Source organism: Capra hircus, chromosome 14 (genome assembly GCF_001704415.2).
Source record: "Capra hircus breed San Clemente chromosome 14, ASM170441v1, whole genome shotgun sequence".
Taxonomy (NCBI): Eukaryota; Metazoa; Chordata; class Mammalia; order Artiodactyla; family Bovidae; genus Capra; species Capra hircus.
This window is the reverse complement of record NC_030821.1, coordinates 24268573-24287516: the sequence shown is the minus strand read 5'-3', so window position 1 is coordinate 24287516 and position 18944 is coordinate 24268573. Positions and strand designations below refer to the sequence as shown.

General features: G+C 34.8%; 1 protein-coding gene across 6 annotated transcripts in view; it reads right to left on the bottom strand.

Moving 5' to 3' along the window:
* Window positions 1-18944, bottom strand: part of OXR1 (oxidation resistance 1) — a 461155-nt gene that overhangs the window by 27127 nt on the left and 415084 nt on the right. For all 6 annotated transcript variants that reach the window (XM_018058341.1, XM_005689166.3, XM_018058343.1 and 3 more), the window contains 3 exons: window positions 17391-18145; window positions 13316-13484; window positions 7807-7969 (listed from right to left, as the gene is read on the bottom strand). In XM_018058341.1, coding sequence (XP_017913830.1) covers window positions 7807-7969; window positions 13316-13484; window positions 17391-18145 — 1087 coding nt within the window. The remainder of the gene's footprint in view (window positions 1-7806; window positions 7970-13315; window positions 13485-17390; window positions 18146-18944) is intronic.

Sequence of the window (18944 nt, the reverse complement as noted above, 5' to 3'; positions counted from 1 at the left end):
AAATCCACTGGAGAAGGGATAGGCTACCCACTCCAGTATTCTTGGGCTTCCCTTGTGGTGCAGCTGGTAAAGAATTCGCCTGCAATGTGGGAGATCTGGGTTCAGTCCCTGGGTTGGGATGATCCCCTGGAGAAGGGAAAGCTACCCACTCAAGTATTCTGGCCTAGAGAACTCCATGGACTGTATAGTCCATGGGGTCCCAAAGAGTCGGACATAACTGGGCCACTTTCACTCTGACTTTTCTTGATCTGTGTACAGTTTTCTCAGGAGGCAGGTAAGGTGGCCTGGTATTCCATCTCTTTAAGAATTTTCCAGTTTGTTGTGATCCACAAGTCAAAGGCTTTGGTGTAGTCAATGAAGCAGAGTAGATGCTTTTCTTATGATCCAACAGATGTTGGCAATTTGCTCTGGTTCATTTGCCTTTTCTAAATCCAGCTTTTACTACTGGAAGTTCTCAGTTTATGTACTGTTGAAGTCTAGCTTGAAAGATTTTGAGCATAATCTTGCTGGCATGTTAAGAGTCCAATTGTACAGTAATTTGAATATTCTTTGGTGATGCCTTTCTCTGGGATTGGAATGAACGGACCTTTTCAGTCTGTGGCCACTGCTGAGTTTTCCAAATCTGCTGGCATAATGAGTACAGGACTTTAATAGCTTCATCTTTTAACACTTGAAATAGTTCAGCTGGAATTCTATCACCTCCACTTGCTTTGTTCATAGTAATGCTTCATAACACCCACTTGACTTCATACTCTAGAAGTCTAGCTCTAGGTGAGTGACCACACCATCATGGTTATCAAGGTCATAAAGACCTTTTTGTATAGTTCTGTGTGTTCTTGCCATCTCTTCATCATCTTTTCTGTTTCTGTTAGATTCTTGCTGTTTCTGTCCTTTATTATGCCCATCTTTGCATGAAATGTTCCCTTGGTATTTCCAATTTTCTTGGAGAGATCCTCTAGTCTTTTCCTTTCTATTGTTTTCCTCTATTTCTTTGCATTGTTCACTTGAGGCTGTCTTCTCTCTCCCTGCTATTCTCTGGAACTCTGTATTTAGATATCTTCCCTTTTATCCTTTTCCTTTCACTTCTCTTCTTTTCTCAGCTATTTATAATGTCTCCTCAGAAAACCACTATTCTTTCTTGCATTTCTTTTCCTTGGGGATGGTTTTGGTCACCCTCTCCTGTACAATGTTATGAAACTCCGTTGATAGTTCTTCAGGCACTCTGTCTAGCAGATCTAATCCTTTGAATCTATTTGTCACCCTCACTGTATAATCGTTACCTGATCTGCTTTAGGTCATACCTGAAAGGTCTAGTGGTTTTCCCTACTTTCTTCAATTTAAGCCTGAATTTTGCATGGATGTATATTTGTCTCCAAACTCAAGTTGCATATATTAAATATGAAGTTTTTAATATATCAATTATACCTCAATAAAGAGGTCTAAAAATAATCAATATGGAAATATTACACAAGACAATTTGTGTTAATTCATGTTTTTAATGTTTTGATTTACAAAAGTTTCAGATTTACCGAATTTCTTTTGGCGTTATGATCTGTAATCCTATGTGATTCAATTTGTTTACAAAAGTATATTCATTTTTAATTGCTTTTATGTGAGAAATGTGACCTCTGTTTAGTGACTCAGAGATAGAGACTGCTTTTATTTTGAACAAAATCAATTCTGTATGGATTTTGCTGACTAGGCTGAGATCAGGATTTCTGCTTTGTTTTACATATTGACTCAGTTTTAATTTTGGCACTACTTGCTACTTTAATTAAAAACACACACACAGACACACACACAGACACACACACAAACCATGTCTTTAAGAAAATGAACACCAGAATACTCATTGTCTGGTAGTTTAAGAAGTGAAACACTAACTATTCCTGAAACTGTTGGTTCTTAAAGTTGCAGCAATATGAAACTGTTAAGACTTCTCTGAGAAATATAATAATACACCAAAGCAATAACTTAATGACAAATAAGAAAACAGAACTGATTCCACATGGTAATTATCACATCCAGGTGGAAAACCAAATCACTGAAGATATGATAAATTTTACAGTCTAAATTGCTAAGGTTAGGTTAAATATTTTAAAGTGTTTATAAAATTAAACAATAAAATTAATGTCAAAATGGGAAAATCCTATAAATGATTTATAAAATTACATCAGAAAGCAAATTCTAAAATATTTGGCATAATTACAAAACCTGTGTACAGGTTTATTTAATAAGTACCCAATAAATTTACATCTATACATATGTGCTAAGTCGCATCAGTCGTGTTCGACTCTGCGACCCTATGGACCATGGCCCACCAGGCTCCTCTGTCCATGGGATTCTCCAGGCAAGAATACTGGAGTGGGTTGCCACACCCTCCTCCACGGGATCTTCCCGACCCAGGGATTGAACCCACATCTCCTGTGTCTCCTGCACTGGCAAGAAGGTTCTTTACCATGAGTGCCACCTTTATATTTTCACTTAAAATGAAAGCTTGGATCATTTTGAGAAAATGTGAGTAATGTCAAGTACATAAAAATGGAGAAGTCATATCAGAAACCAAAAACTCAATGTTAAGATATTTTTGTCAATACTTACGCAAGTGTGAGAAGTGAAGAGTAAATGGAATAATTTTCTTCACTACTGTAGCATCACTTTTATTTCATGATCAGGAATTTTAAAAGGTTTTTTATGTATATCAGATGAATTAAGATAATGCAAAATTCACATGAATCTTAAAAATAAAACAGGCTTTGGGATTTCTGTGGTGGCCCAGTGGCTAAAACTCTCCACTCCCAATGCAGGGGGCCCAGGTTCCATCCCTGGTCAGAGAACTATATGCCACATGCTGGGATGCTGACTCAAACAGCAAACTGTAAAAATACACACATATTATGTTTATTTTAAACATTTTTATCACCTGTAAAGAAATGTGAAGAACTGTAGAAAAGGATTATAAATGAAATAAGTTGATAAAGCTGAGTGGTACATGTAAATTCACTATACTGTTAATCTCTGTATTTATGTATTAATCAAATAAAAGCACAATCATCAGCAAATAGTAGGAGGTCAACAGGTATCTTTCCCCACCTTCACCTCAGGATCTTCCTTACATTGTTGAAATGCCATTAGTGTGTTTTCAATGAAAATTCATAAAAACAATCCCCATGATAAAGGAATATTTCTCACAAAATTGCAAAAGCCCACATAACACATTTTCCTCAGGACACATGCTTTACTGATTTCTGGAACTGAGTACCGGAGAAAAACAGAGAAGACTACCAACTGTAGAAATTGTTCTGCTTCAGCTGCAAGATAGGGCTACTGAACTACCAACAGCAGAAGAATTTATTCTTAAGATACTCAGGACAGTATGGTTAAAAAAGGAAACAATGGTGAGGTAAGCTGATGTTTTATGGTAACTATATTTATAGTAACAACTAAATTTGAATAATGTATACATAATAAATAACATCAATCCAACACACATCTTGAGTTACACATGTAGTATTTCTCAGATTTTTTCCTCCAAGTATTCAGAAATCTTAGTTCTGAAGTATCATCAAGGGTTCTTACTGCTAACAATCTTAAAATGCAGCTATCTTTTCTCTTCGCTAGCAAAGGTAGGCTTCTGCGGCCCTCACCTCTTTCTGGAATTCACTGTACAAAGTTCTCGTGTTGCTCTCTTTTCTTCCTTCCTTTTTTCATCATATCTAATTCTCAAATTCCAGCCCTTTCTATCTTCAGTAGGAGTGACCTTTAATTTGCACATTTGAGGACTTAAATTGTTTCAGATTTATAAAATTTTTCTTGTTACAAAGATGCACATTTTATTAATTTGGGGTGCTACAGTTAATGTCCTTTTAGGGTAGTGATGAAGACAGTGTCAGATCAAAGAAGAGTTATTAAAGTCAAACAGAAGTACCAGTGAAAATAATCTTGGTAGAGGATTTTTTAAAAAGATAATAATAAAGAACAATATTTAAATATTAATATCTGATAAGTATAACATTATCATATTACACAGAAAAATTTTGTTGTTACTAATGTGCACGGGAAGGAAGAACAAAGATAAACGTATTAAACTTACAAAGGTATATTTCTTTAAACTCACTAAAAGAAAGAATTTTCTAACAGAACTGTCCTAAACTGAAAAGCACTGCCCTTTGAGGTAGTAAGTTCCCTAGCACTAAATATGCTAAAGTATAATCAAGAATGATGTAAAATGAGAGAGGCTGAACTGTCAGTTAATTTCAACTCTAAGAGTCTATGGCTTTATGATAAAATATTTACTACAAGTGACATAAGAACTTATTTTAGACCAATTGTTAACAAGTACAAGTTATATTTATTATTTAATTTATGCCCAAATTTATTCACTAATGTATTTACAAAGGGTTAATTATATGACTGCACTGTTCATAGCTCAGCAGATAGAGCAGTGTATGAAACCCATAAACCCCTGCCCTCATGGTACTTACATAGGTAGGGGGAATAGGAAGGGAGAATAGAAAAGAAGTTGAGAAGGTAAGTTTATCATAGGCAAATGTTCCCCAATGTACAAATTTTGTATCAGCATGAAATAAATTAATAACAAATTCATCCTAAATTCTAAGTCACCTATTCTCTACACATAGGTAGAGATTTTGAGTTTTTCTCATTTTATGTATGTTCTCTAGTCAAATTTCCTTTTTAAAAATGATCTTTATTTAGAGGATAATTGCTTTACAATGTCGTGTTAGTTTCTGTCATACAAAACTGGGGATCAGCCACAAGTATACATATAACCCCTCTCTCCTAAACTTCCCTCCCGCCCCTGTAATTTGTCAGAGACGACTGGGTTGAGCTCCCTGTGTTATACAGCAGCTTCCCACTAGCTATCTAATTTGCACATGACAGTGTATATATGTAATGTTACTCTCTCCATTTGCCCCACCCTTTCCTTCCCCTGCTGTGTCCACAAGTCGGTTCTCCACGCCTGCATCTCTACTCCTGCCCTGCAAGTAGGCAAGTAGGTTCATCAGTACCATTTTTCTAGAATCTATATGTATGCATTAATATATAACATTTTGTTTTTCTCTTACTTACTTCACTCTGTATAACAGGCTCGAGGTTCATCCACCTCAAATTCCCTTTTAAAAAACATCCTTTAAACATTTAAAATACTTTTTATGTTCTCTTACATTTGCTCAGACCCATAGAATGTACAGCACCAAGAGTGAACTCTAAGGTAAAGAACAGACTTTTGATGGGAAAAAAAACACCCAGCTTTTTATGTACTTAGTAGCTATCAGGCACTAGACCAATACTATACAAGAGAAATACAATGCAAGACATACGCAATTATAAATTTTCTAGTGGCCACGTTAAAAAAAAAAGTTAAATCAATTTCAATATAACCAAAACATCATTTCAACATAATCGATGGAAGAATTAATGATATCTTACATTTTTTTCTTTCAGTTCTGAATCTTAAAAAACCAGCATATTTTTTATATTTACAGATTATCTCTATTTGGACTAGCCATATTTCCTTGCTCAACAGCTGTGTACAAGCGGTGAGGGGCTATTGTATTTACAGGAATTAGCATAGTTAACTACATCTCAATGGAGATACCAGATTTTCACAGGAAATACCTGATCTTATTTATGAGATCATATTGACATTTCATGAAATTTATAGCTTAAAAGAATTCATATATCTAAGTTGTTCAAAACATATCTAAAAGTCATCCAATAATGAATCAAGTATTGGTTTTTATGTTTAATCAAAATTGAACAATTAAAAATTCAGTTCCTTAGTGGCATTAGCCACATTTCAAGTATTCAATAGCCACATGTCACCTAGTGGCTACTCGTGCAGCAAAATGTTTCTAGATAACACAGCAGAAATTTTCTAAAATTTAATTTTTTATCAATTTTTAATCTTTTTATTTGAATCAATTCTCGTTGAAAACAGGTGAGAAAACTCTTTTTCCATAGAAATTATAAACTGCAGAATGTCCATAAGAATTAAGATGGTCCCTTTTAAATAAAAAGTTAATACTCAAAAAATTAGTACTAAAGTCTTTATTTTCAAAATGAAGTGTTTCAATCTCAAAAGAGAGAAAACTGTCAATTCTCTGGCTTGACTGAAAATACTGCCATCTACCTTGCCACCCAAGTTAGTACCTCACCATCATCTGTCACTATGTCCTGTTTTATTAGCTGCTGCTGCTGCTAAGTCGCTTCAGTCGTGTCCGACTCTGTGCGACCCCATAGACGGTAGCCCACCGGGCTCCCCCGTCCCTGGGATTCTCCAGGCAAGAATACTGGAGTGGGGTGCCATTAGCTAGGTAATACCTTTTTAAAAACTATTTCATCCCTTTCCATTCTACCTTTGTTTGTTACTGCTTTAGTATAGGTTTACATCCTTCATCACCTGGGCTATTTTAAAAGTCTTCTAAATCTAAATTGTAAATACACAGGCATTGTTTTGCATATGCCAACACCCAAGTAATTCACCACCCAGAATAAAATACAGACCACCTGCAGTACTCTATAAAGTTCCCTCCTGAGCCTAGACAACCCCTAAACTCCCAGAAACAGGTAGTCTGGTGGACTTCTGACTAGTTTTGCCCTTTTGAATTTTATGTAAATGGAATTATACAATATATAGTCTTTCATGTCTGGCTTGGCTTCTTTTATTCTGTGAGACTCATCTACATTGTTGTATCAACAGAACCTTTTTGTTGCTTCATTATTTGAAATTTTATAAATATTCCATTTTTTTAAAATTCAATAACCTGCAGACAGACATTCAGGTTGTTTCCAGTTCATGGCTATTGTGAAAGCTGGTAGAGAGATTAATAATATTGGTCTAAATATTAAAAATAACTCAAAATAAATGCTCAATATATGTTAACTGTTTTCCTCCATTATATCATAGTCACAATACAAACTGATTCTGAATATACTACATGGCACGGATTGAGGCACATACAAAATCAGGTGTGCATTTTAAACAAAAGACATGTCATGTATACCTTTAATCATTATACATGTTAAATACATATACACCACATTCATCACACAAACAATCACAAACAACACCAGATGGATAACAAAATTTGATTCAGTTTATTATCACATTTTAGCATCTGCTCTGTATTTTCTAATGCATGAAGAGGTGAATCCAGGGAACCATAACAAAAGAAAGACCAGATACGTCACTCTATCAATCCCACATGACAAAGCATGTAAAATCATAACACACAATTTTAAAAGATAGATCTAAGAGGGGTTAAAAAAAGTTGTTTAGTGTCAATTTGACCATTTATACAAGCTCAGTAAATTTGAGCAGAGCATAAAACTTCCATTACTTTGTAAAATTAGCATCAGCTTATTTTCTTTGCATGTTGCTGAACTGATGTCAAGATAATGCTTGGATATGAGCTTAGAAGGAGTGCTAATTTGCATGAATGTGTTAAATAACTGCTAGGCCTCCTCCATGCAGAAGATAACATTAAAGTGAATTAGATCTGCAATAAATGGTTTAAACAGTAATTATTCCTAAAGTTTACTCAATAAAAGGGATTTTACTGATGACAGGTTGCTTCTCTAACATTTTAAAGCAAAAGGGAAATGACAAAAAGGAATAAACCAAAGTTACTTATCAGATTTATTCAATAAATACATATATACAAGGACAGTGAACCTTTAAAATATTACTCATTTAAAGGTCACTTGAACTTTGCCAACTCTAAAACTATAAATTCATAAAAAGAAAAAAGACAAATGAAAGCTTCACATTTTCCCCCTTACCTCCCATTCTCTAGCTGCTGCTTCATTAGTAGAATCCTCATTTGTTTCAGATTCTTCAATCTTTTTTACTACTATAAATCCAGGTTCTTTGGTATATTCACCAGTATCTTCTGCATATGTTTCTGGACTCCACTGAATGAAGAAGGCATACAAGTGGTCTGTCCTGTTAGAATGAGTGATTACGAATTAATAGATCTGCTATTCTGAGTTGTTAGCAAGAATTTAAAAATTATTTTTGTTAAACAGCTTCACAAAACTTGACTTAAAATATACAAAATATTACATACACTATTCTTTATTTAAAAATAAAACAAAGCCCACTACCAGGAAGACATTAACTTAAAATTTTGGGGCTGTGTTCTGTCCAGCTCCTAACTGCATTAGGATTTTCTTCAGCCTGGTTTTGACTAGCTCAGATGCTCTTCATGGCAACAATTCTTTTCATGAAGGAAACTTGACAATGGGAAGGAAAACCAAACTCACCATTTTAACCTCAATCACACAATGATCTAATTATCAAAATACAATTAACAACTTACTCTAATTACCTATTTTGAAACCTGACCACTATACAGGTTTTTCCCAGGTTAATAGAAATTTAATATATTTAACTTTTATGTCCCTTCTTTCAGTTTTGTTTACTAAAGCCTGTGAGTGAGTGAAGTCGCTCAGTTGTGTCCGACTCTTTGCTACCCCATGAACTGTAGCCCACCAGGCTCCTCCATCCATGGGATTTTCCAGGCAAGAACACTGGAGTGGGTTGCCATTTCCTTCTCCAGGAGATCTTCCCGACCCAGGGATTGAACCCAGGTCTCCTGCATTGTAGGCAGACGCTTTACCGTCTGAGCCACCAGGGAAGTCCTACTAAACCCTAAATCCCTGAAATAAAAATTATCTGAATGGTAAGATGCACATTTCAAACATCTATGCTTTGTTGGCTTTAATTGGTATGGATAACTGAAAAGTGATTATAAAACTCTCTACTTAGCCATTAAAAAGAGTACATTTGAATCAGCTCTAATGAAGTGGATGAAACTGGAGCCTATTATACACAGTGAAGGAAGCCAGAAAGAAAAACACTAATACAGTATACTAACGCATATATATGGAATGTAGAAAGATGGTAATGATAACCCTGTATGCGAGATAGTAAAAGAGACACAGATGTACAGAACAGTCTTTCGGACTCTGTGGGAGAGGGCGAGGGTGGGATGATTTGGGAGAATGCATTAAAACACGTATAATATCATATGTGAAACGAATCACCAGTTCAGGTTTGATGCAGGATACAGGATGCTTGGGGCTGGTGCACTGGGATGACCCAGAGGGAAGGTATGGAGATGGAACTGGGAGGGGGGTTCAGGATGGGGAACACGTGTATACCCATGGCAGATTCATGTTGATGTATGGCAAAACCAATATACTATTGTAAAGTAATTAGCCTCCAATTAAAATAAATGAATTTATATTAAAAAAAAACCTCTCTACTAACATATAGCAATCAATAATCACTGTCCTGGACATTGTTTTCAATAAATTTTTAATAGTGTCATTTGTTATGTGGCAACTAATGCTTGAAAAAGGTGTTAAGTATCATCTTTCAGATAATCTGTCTCTATGAAGCAACTTTTTCATAAAATCCTGAAATAAAATAAATTCGAAATTCTAATAAAACTAATTTTCAATGAATATTAGTGAAGGTGCAAGGACAATATTAAAATGGAAAATTCCATTCAAAAATTAAAACAAAGCCAACACTAAGGAGAAAAATAAATCCTTATGTTGTTTTTAACTAAAGATATAATAGGGTTGAATATCTCATTGTAATCATCTTGGTATCACTGGCAGATCAGAGTATCTGGCTCTTTGCCTTTCATGTACTCATGAATTATGCAAATCACAGGATATTTTTAAATTATTTTAATCACATTTTGTTGAACGCACAGATTGTACTGTATATTTAGGTGAGGGGGGAGAGAAAAGAATTTTATTATTATATTCTTGAAAGGAAGTCTTCAGAGGGACATATAAAGCCTTTCCAAGAGGTACACAGACATTTAAGATAGATCTAAGGGAATCAATCTCTTTCTCTTCCGTTTCCATATGGTAATCTTCACTTATACTCATCTTCTTGAGAACAGCGTGGTTAAGATATCTTACAGATTGTTTCTTCTCTGCTTTCACTAAAGTACCATCCTCACTCATCCAGAATTTTACAATGGTACATGTCTTTATAGTTAAAAAACTTCCAGTATAAAAACTTCCAGGTTGCCCAAAGTTGGTATTGAGACAGGGAAAGATTTTAAAAACTGGGTAGTAAGTCCTTTTGTATATCAGGTGGTTTCTAATTCACTAATTTCCACAAAACTGAATGAAGCTATTCAAATGATGGTTACTAAAAATAATTTTGATGAAAGATGATTAATTTTAGAATATAAACAGAAATACGTTTAAAGAACTGACTGACATTATACTAAAACTTCTCAGTTTCATAGACATTTTTATGAACAAAGCTTTTTAGTACTTATAGAAAAAGAAAAAGGGAGGGGGCAGAACTGAGCCACTGAGTCTTATCATTTCAATGAACAATATTCATCAATCGATACATAAACTAATTGGGAGAAAGCCCTAACTATTTTATTAAGACATTTCCTGTATTTTACATTTTATGTGTAATAGCTATGTATGATAAATTATAATTTATGTTGCTTTGATCAACTGTTCATTAGTAATAATTTTAATGATAAAATGTTCTTCCAGGTTTAATTAATATTTAGAATAATGTAGGTGTTGAAAGACAATTTTCTCTTGGATTTCTGCATGTCTTATGGACAGAGGCACTGTGTACCTTTGTTCAGCACTACCTTTTCATGTATGTTTGCACAGAAAACAAAGCATAGCTTGGTTTTAGAAGGCAGAAATATTCAGTATCTTGTGGTGGAAGTTTAGTCGCAACGTTGTGTCTGACTCTTCTGTGAACCTATGGACTGTAGCCCACCAGGGTCCTCTGTCCATGGGATTTCCCAAGCAAGAATACTGAAGTGAGTTGCTGTTTCCTTCTCTAGGGTCTCCTGACCCAGAGATTGAACACGTGTCTCCTGCTTGGCAGACGGATTCTTTACCACTGAGCCACTTGGAAAGCCCATTAGTATCTTACTCTGGATCAAAGGGAAACCATGCTTACTGTACATTATAGAAGTTTTAGGTTCCCTAAACTTAAGGTTCCTCTTCTTTAACATAACCCATGGCACATGCAGCTGTCACTTGGCCTTCTTCACACCCAACTGTGGGAACTGAAGCTCAAAGAACTCATACAAGTACTAGAGCTGTGACTGATGCTGTTGTGACTCTTTTTTGCCAGCACTCATTAAACTGAGGCAGGCCAACCTGTTAACAAGTAGGGTGAGCCTTAGACCCTTTACTCTTTCGAGAATAATCACAGAAAATTTTTAGTATGTGTAATGCCTGTCTGCAGGTTGTTGAATAAAAAAAAAAATGGAATATTTATAAAATTCCAAATAATGGAGCAACAAAAAGGTTCTGTTGATACAATATGGATGAGTCTCACAGAATAAAAGAAGTCAAGCCAGACATGAAAGACTATATATTGTATAATTCCATTTACATAAAATTCAAAGGGCAAAACTAGTCAAAAGTCCACCAGACTACCTGTTTTTGGGAGTTTAGGGGTTGTCTAGGCTCAGGAGGGAACTTTATAGAGTACTGCAGGTGGTCTGTATTTTATTCTGGGTGATGAATTACTTGGGTGTTGGCATATGCAAAACAATGCCTGTGTATTTACAATTTAGATTTAGAAGACTTTTAAAATAGCCCAGGTGATGAAGGATGTAAACCTATACTAAAGCAGTAACAAACAAAGGTAGAATGGAAAGGGATGAAATAGTTTTTAAAAAGGTATTACCTAGCTAATGGCACCCCACTCCAGTACTTTTGCCTGGAAAATCCCATGGACGGAGGAGCCTGGTAGGCTGCAGTCCATGAGGTCGCGAAGAGTCGGACATGACTGAGCGACTTCACTTTGACTTTTCACTTTCATGCATTGGAGAAGGAAATCGCAGCCCACTCCGGTATTCTTGCTGGAGAATCCCAGCGACCGGGGAGCCTGGTGGGCTGCCATCTATGGGGTCGCACAGAGTCAGACACGATTGAAGCAACTTAGCAGCAGCAGCAGCAATGTCAGTACACACACACAGATAAATATGTACATGCATGCTCAGTCGTTTCAGTCATCTCTGACTCTTTGCGACCCTATGGACTGCAGCCTGCCAGGCTCCTCTGTCCATGGGGATTCTCCAGGCAAGAATACTGGAGTGGGTTGCCATGCCCTTCTCCAGGTGATCTTCCGACCCAGGGATCGAATTGGCATCTTATGTCTCCTGCTTTGGCAGGCGGGTTCTTTAACACTAGCACCACCTGGGAAGCTCCAGATAAATGTGTAAGCATATGCAATTTGTTGCAAAAAATGCAAAAAGGAATAAAAATATACTACCTTATAATAAGAGTCTATGAGGAAGTATAATTGAAATATAAATTCAAAGAGAAAAGTAGTGATGCAAAACTGCTTTAGAAGAGCACATTCAAGTAGTGTTTAAATGTATAATCTAATTGTAGAGGGCAAATTGTTACATTATCTAAATCCCACTGGATATATTTAATAGATAAATGTAAGTTTTAACTTAGAATGCCATTATTTATGATCCAGTGAACTTAAAATGTCAGTATTTACAATACAGTGATAACAGACATCCTTTACAAATATTGCTCAATCATAATATGAGAAATTTTACTGTGCAGTGAGTATAAAAAATAATTTGAAGACCAGATCCTTTTAGTAGCTATTTTAGTGCTATGTATATAGCAAGCATTTATAATAGAAAGGATTTGATGAAATTAAAAAAAAAGAAATTATATATAGTTAAGGAGTTTGGGACGGACATGTACACACTGCTATATTTAAAATGGATAACCAAGACTTTCTGTATAGTACACAGAACTTTGCTCAATGTGATGTGGCATCTTGAATGGGCGTTTGGGGGAGAATGGATACATGTATATGTATGGCTGAGTCCGTTTGCTGTTCATCTGAAACTATCACAACAGTGATAACTGGCTATACCAGTTAACAAAATACAAAATAAAAAGTAAAAAAAAAAAAAAGCAATTGTATCATTTCCTGCCTTGAGGTGGGGCTGTACCAGTTGATATTTTGATGAACCTTCTTGATCTAAAACATTTTAACTATGACTGTTTACTAGTAACATGAGGTATATGTTCATATTTTTTACATTAAACCACAAAAGGGGACTAAAATTAAAAGTGGGATAAACTAAAGAGTATAAAAGAGGAGCTAATTGATTTTGAACAGATTTAATGTCAGGTTTTAATCATAAACTATTTCAGTACTTTGCTACTGGTATGAACTGTTATACAAAATAATTTCAACTCAAGGAATCTCAATGTTCTCCAGATTTTGTTGTTATTGTTTTACCTTTCTTGTGGCACAGCAAACCAATATTCATGTTTCTTATCTCTTTGTGCATACTGTTGCATTGTTGCACTTGCTTGAGATACAAATGTTTTCCTCATAGGTTTTCCGACTCTGAGACATAAGAACTTATGCAATCGATGCCTTCTCTTTTCTTTTAAAAGTGCAGAACCTAGAATTGAGATAGAGTGTTTATTCAATTCTCATACACCATGTTTGAATAATTTAAAACAATTTAGACTAAATAATGTTTATCTCTAAACTTCTGACAAATAATTACAGAATAAAATGTTAATTTACTGAAAGGTGAATTCTCTTAAGTAGCTTATATATTTTTCCATCAAAAGTGACAAGTATAGCAAGACTAATAAACTAACACCCAAGTTATGAACTAATATTATATCTAAGGGTATTAGGAAAAAATGTAGAAGATCTAGAAATTTTGGTTAAATTTTTATAACAACCACACTAAAGTAATTATTCATATACATACATATACAATATTCTGGACAATCTCTACTACCTTTCTAGAACAATATCTAAATAAGTTTGCAGAATTTTCAAAGTTTTACTGTAATATGGTTGTTACAGAAAAAAATCAGTAAAAAAGTTTCTGAAGCTTTTACATACATATGAAGGTGTGACAAAAACAATATGCTAGATTTAGCCGCCTGTTTAGTTTATTAAGCCTGAATTATCTCTAACCCTTCCAACCACAAATGCTGACGTAGGACACACTGAAGGTCTGACAATATGGATCAATTCAGGAAACATTAGCTTACAAAGGAGGCATATTATGGGAAAAAAAAGCATTTTGCTATAGTCGGGAGATCTGGATACTAGTCGTGGCTTTCTTCTGTGTAACCCTGTGCAAGATACATAATCTATCTGAGCCCCAGCATTTGCATCAGGTTAAAAGAATGAACTTTTACTATTCTTCTCACAATTACATTCCATTATATATTTATATTATACAGTTTTATGATAAAAGATCAGAAACTTCCCTATATAGAATCTCAAGTTCCTTAAAATTAGCTACTTAAAACTAATTTTCTTGTCCTCCCTCCATATGCACATACAAAAAAAGAAGAAACCAAATAGCGGCAATCCAGGAACACCTATCTAAACATATCTACCAAACTTTCTCCATTTAGTAATGTCATAACAGGAAAACCCAATTAAACCCTGCACCCAAACAAACCCAATAAAATACAAGTAGTCTACTATATTACTGGGTCAACAAGAATGCAACATTTTATCATTTTCAAAGATTTCAGAACATGAGACAACCAAACAGAAATATATCAAATAAAGATATCTATGCCAGTATTCGTCACATCAATCTTAATAATATGAATTGTTAATAACAACTGAATGTCTTAATAAATACAGAAATAGCTAAATTACAGGGCCATTAAAAACCATGAAAGCACTACATGGGTTCAAGTTGACCCCTGAACAACATGGGGGTTGAACTGCATGGATCCACTTATACATAGATCTTCTTCAAATAATACATACTATAATACTACTACACATGGTTGGTTGAATCCATGTATGCAGAACCGCAGATATGGAGGGCAGACTGTAAAGTTACACATAAATTTTTGAATGTGGGATAGGAGTATGTGTCACCCCTTAACCCTTGAGTTGTTCAAGGGTCAACTGTATAATGACACAGGAAAATGTTCATGACATAATATATGAACTGAAAAAAGCAAGAAACGATACTACATGTAATCCTAATTTTATATGAAAACCATACACCTATAAAGATATACACAAATTATATCAATATTGTATATGTGTGTGTACATAAATGTGTATATGTAGATACACATATGCACTGAAGAGCAAAGATAAATACACCAAATATTAACAATGATCAACTCCAGGTGATGAATTTCAGGTAATTTTTTATAAATTTTCTAAAAAGCAACATATTTGTCAAAAGTTCTTTAATGAACATTAACTCTGAATAATGAAAAAATATTCAATCTTTTATAGAAGATAATTACTTAACATCTATTGAATATAATCCTTAAGTCTTAAGTATATGTAAATTATACACAGTATATCTCAGTATATCTAAATTCAGTATATCTAAATGCAAAGAAAATTCCCTGTTTTGAAAAACTGAATCAAACCCTGGTATGTTGCTGGTGGGACTATAAAATGGTATAGCCACTGTGGAAAACAGATCAATGGTTCATCAAAAAAGTAAACACAGAATTACCATAGAATCCAGCAAATCTACTTCTGGTATATACCCAAAAAAAAAAAAAGAAAGTAGGAAATCAAACAAATTATTTGTACACTTATGTTCATAGTTTCCCTGGTAGCTTGGATGGTAAAGCATCTGCCTACAATGCGGGAGACCCAGGTTCGATCCCTGGGTTGGGAAGATCCCCTGGAGAAGGAAATGGCAACCTACTCCAGTATTCTTGGCTAGAAAATCCCACGGACAGAGGAGCCTGGTGGGCTATAGTCCATGGGGTCGCAAAGAGTCGGACACGACTGAGCGATTTTTTTTTTAAATGTTCATAGCAGCATTATTATTCACAGCAGCCAAAAGGTAGAAACAACTCAAATGTCCATCAACAAATGAACATATAAAGAAGATGTGCTGTGTGTAATGGAATATTATTCAACTTTATATAGAAAGAAAATTCTGACATACTACAACATAGATGAAACTTGAAGACATTATGCTAACGGATATAAGCCACACACAAAAGGGAAAATATAGAATGGTGCTTGCCAAGGACTTGTAAGGAGAGGAGAATGGAAGTTATCATTTAATAAGCAGAGTTTCAGCTCAGGAAGATGAAAAAGTTCTGGAAATGGATGGTGGTAATGGTTGTACAATAATGTGAATATGCCTAAAGCTCCTATATTTTACATTAAAAATGGTTAAACTCATAAATCTTATTTTATGCATATTTTAACAATTAAAATTTTAATTATAAAACAGAAATATGTAAATTAGATTAATCTGAAATCAATACTCCAACAGAATATGAGAAATGTTAGCTAAAATACTTGAGTTATACCACTTTTAACATAATGTACAGAGCAGAATCATTGCGTAGTAGAAATAAAAACTATTACCATAATTTTCAAAAGTAAACAGTATGAAAATACAAAATTGAAAGAGAAAATGGTATTTAATTTATTTTAGTTCTGCTTTTTATTTATTTTAAATTAAAAATCTTTAGTTCATTTATGGCCACAGCGCATGGCATCTGGGATCTTAGTTCCCCAACCAGGGACTGAACTTGGGCCCCTGCACTGGAAGCACAGTCTTAACCAGTAGACAGCCAGGGAAGTCTCCTTAGTACTGCTTTTTAAAGAAAAACCACCAGACAATGATGAAACCTGTGGATACCTGGAAGAATTTCAGAAACAGATTTTATGTCTTATTACACTTTAAAAAAATGAAAAGATTATATAACTTTGGCAATTACAAATTGCAATTATGATATTATATATACAATTTTAAGGGGCTACCCCAGTGGCTCAGATTGTAAAGAATCTGCCTGCAAAGCAGGAGACCTAGGTTCGATCCCTGGGTTGGGAAGATCCCCTGGAGAAGGGAATGTCTACCCACTCCAGTATTCTCACCTGGAAAATTCCATGGACAGAGGAGCTTGGTGGGCTACAGTCCATGGGGTTTCAAAGGGTCAGACATGACTGAGCAACTAACACACTACCCAATTTTAGATAGTATTCTAATGATGACTCATATCAAGAACTAAATGAAAAAAAGGGGGGGAGGAGAAATCATAGGTATGATAGACTTGTGCGCATTTTTAAGATATATATTGTTTAAAGACAGAATGCAGTGAATCAGGAATGCATAAACATGGTGGAAAGGATGCTCATTATGTGTACAATCCACTGTGAGATAAGACAGTAGAAACCAGACACTATGTACTTGTCCCAGAGAAACATCCGTCAAGGGCCACTAGATTATCCTTCAGAGTGGCCTAAGATACAGCAGCTTTTGAGTCAGTGAGAAAAGAGGGAGACAATATACAGTAAGACAAACTAATTTAATATACTCCGCAACACTTACCTTCTATATCGGCTGTTGCTACTTTATGCTTAATTTCTTCTTGTGACACCTGTTGAATATTCTCCCTTTGCAGTTTAGTTTGTTGCATGGAATGAGATTTCCAGAGTTTCCGCAGCTCTTCTACCTCAGTCTCTGAGTCCTGATTTTGTTCCCTTCCTTGTTTTCCTTTGTTGACAACTTGCTTTTGTTTAAATTCTATTGCTTCCCCACAAGGCATACTTTCTTTTTCAACTTCTTGATGTAGTGAATTCTCATTAAGAGGAAAATCCTGGTTATCTTTTTTTATACCTGTGCTTTGTTCTTTAAGACCCGATATTTTTTGAAGATTATCTGCAGCCTGATCTCCTTCCTTAGTGGCCATTTCAAGATTATTTAAACTAGTTTTAAGAGAAAGAGTCCCAACTTCATTGGCAGTATGTCCAGAACCAGATTTTAAGTGATCGGGAGTACTAGCAGCCTCTGATATGACCGTCAAACACTCCACTCCACTCTGAGTGATGGTCTGCACAGATTCTGATGATGCGCCAGATGATTTATCGTGTCGTAGCTCATCTGAAGAAATAAGCTCCTCCCGAATAGGAGAGAGTTCTGATTCTGTGAACACATCTTCAGAAAGAGACTCCTCAGTGCTCCTAGGAGCAGTGCTGGCACTATCATTAGCTGCATCACGGATTCTTGAGTCTAGTTCATCAGTATTACTTCTTGTCACTTTCTTTAAATGGCAGAAGTCCCTTCCTGATAACTGATCTATCTCTCTGTCAGTAAACAAAATTTAAAGTTATTATTTTTTAAATTATAGAATTTTATTTTCCACAAACACTGAATTAATATCACTAAAAAGGCTTTTCTAAAAGGACGTAGCATACATCTCTTAATAGCATACTAAAAAACTGATTCATATAGAACAAGTAATTAAGTTTTGGCATCAACTACTTAAGATACGGGAAATATCAGTGTAAGATTTACTGAACTGATCTACCTGAAGAGAAGTTGAAGACACAACTTTTGGATGAAGCTGTAATTCTAAACTAAAATTTACTCACTGATGAAATATGAAAAATAGGATTAAGTAAAGTTCTGGTTAGAATTTTAAATGTGTTAATAAAGCACACTGACTGATACTATGTACACACACATAGTGTTTTTATAGATTTAAATAGAAATCAAACTAAAATAAATGACTCAAATGCAAAGCTAAAAATCAACCTGAACAGAATCAAGGCAAAAGTAGAGGAATTCTTCATGGTTCTAGTGACAACTCTTAACAATTCTAAGAGAACTTGTTCAACTAACAGGTTAGATATTAGCTAGCTGAACGATTCATCGTTACTTCTAGATTTCCATGTTTAATGCCATTTGTAATATACAAGCACTAATGTTCAAAGATTAGGTAGTGTAAGTTCTACATGGAGGCAGACTACAGCATGATATACAAATCAACAATTTAAAATGATGGCTAAAAACTAGTAAATGGAAATGACATGAGTTTTTAGTGGGAAAAGAATATTTATGCAAGTTTGAGAATAGAAGACTGTGTGTTGACACAAAATTTAT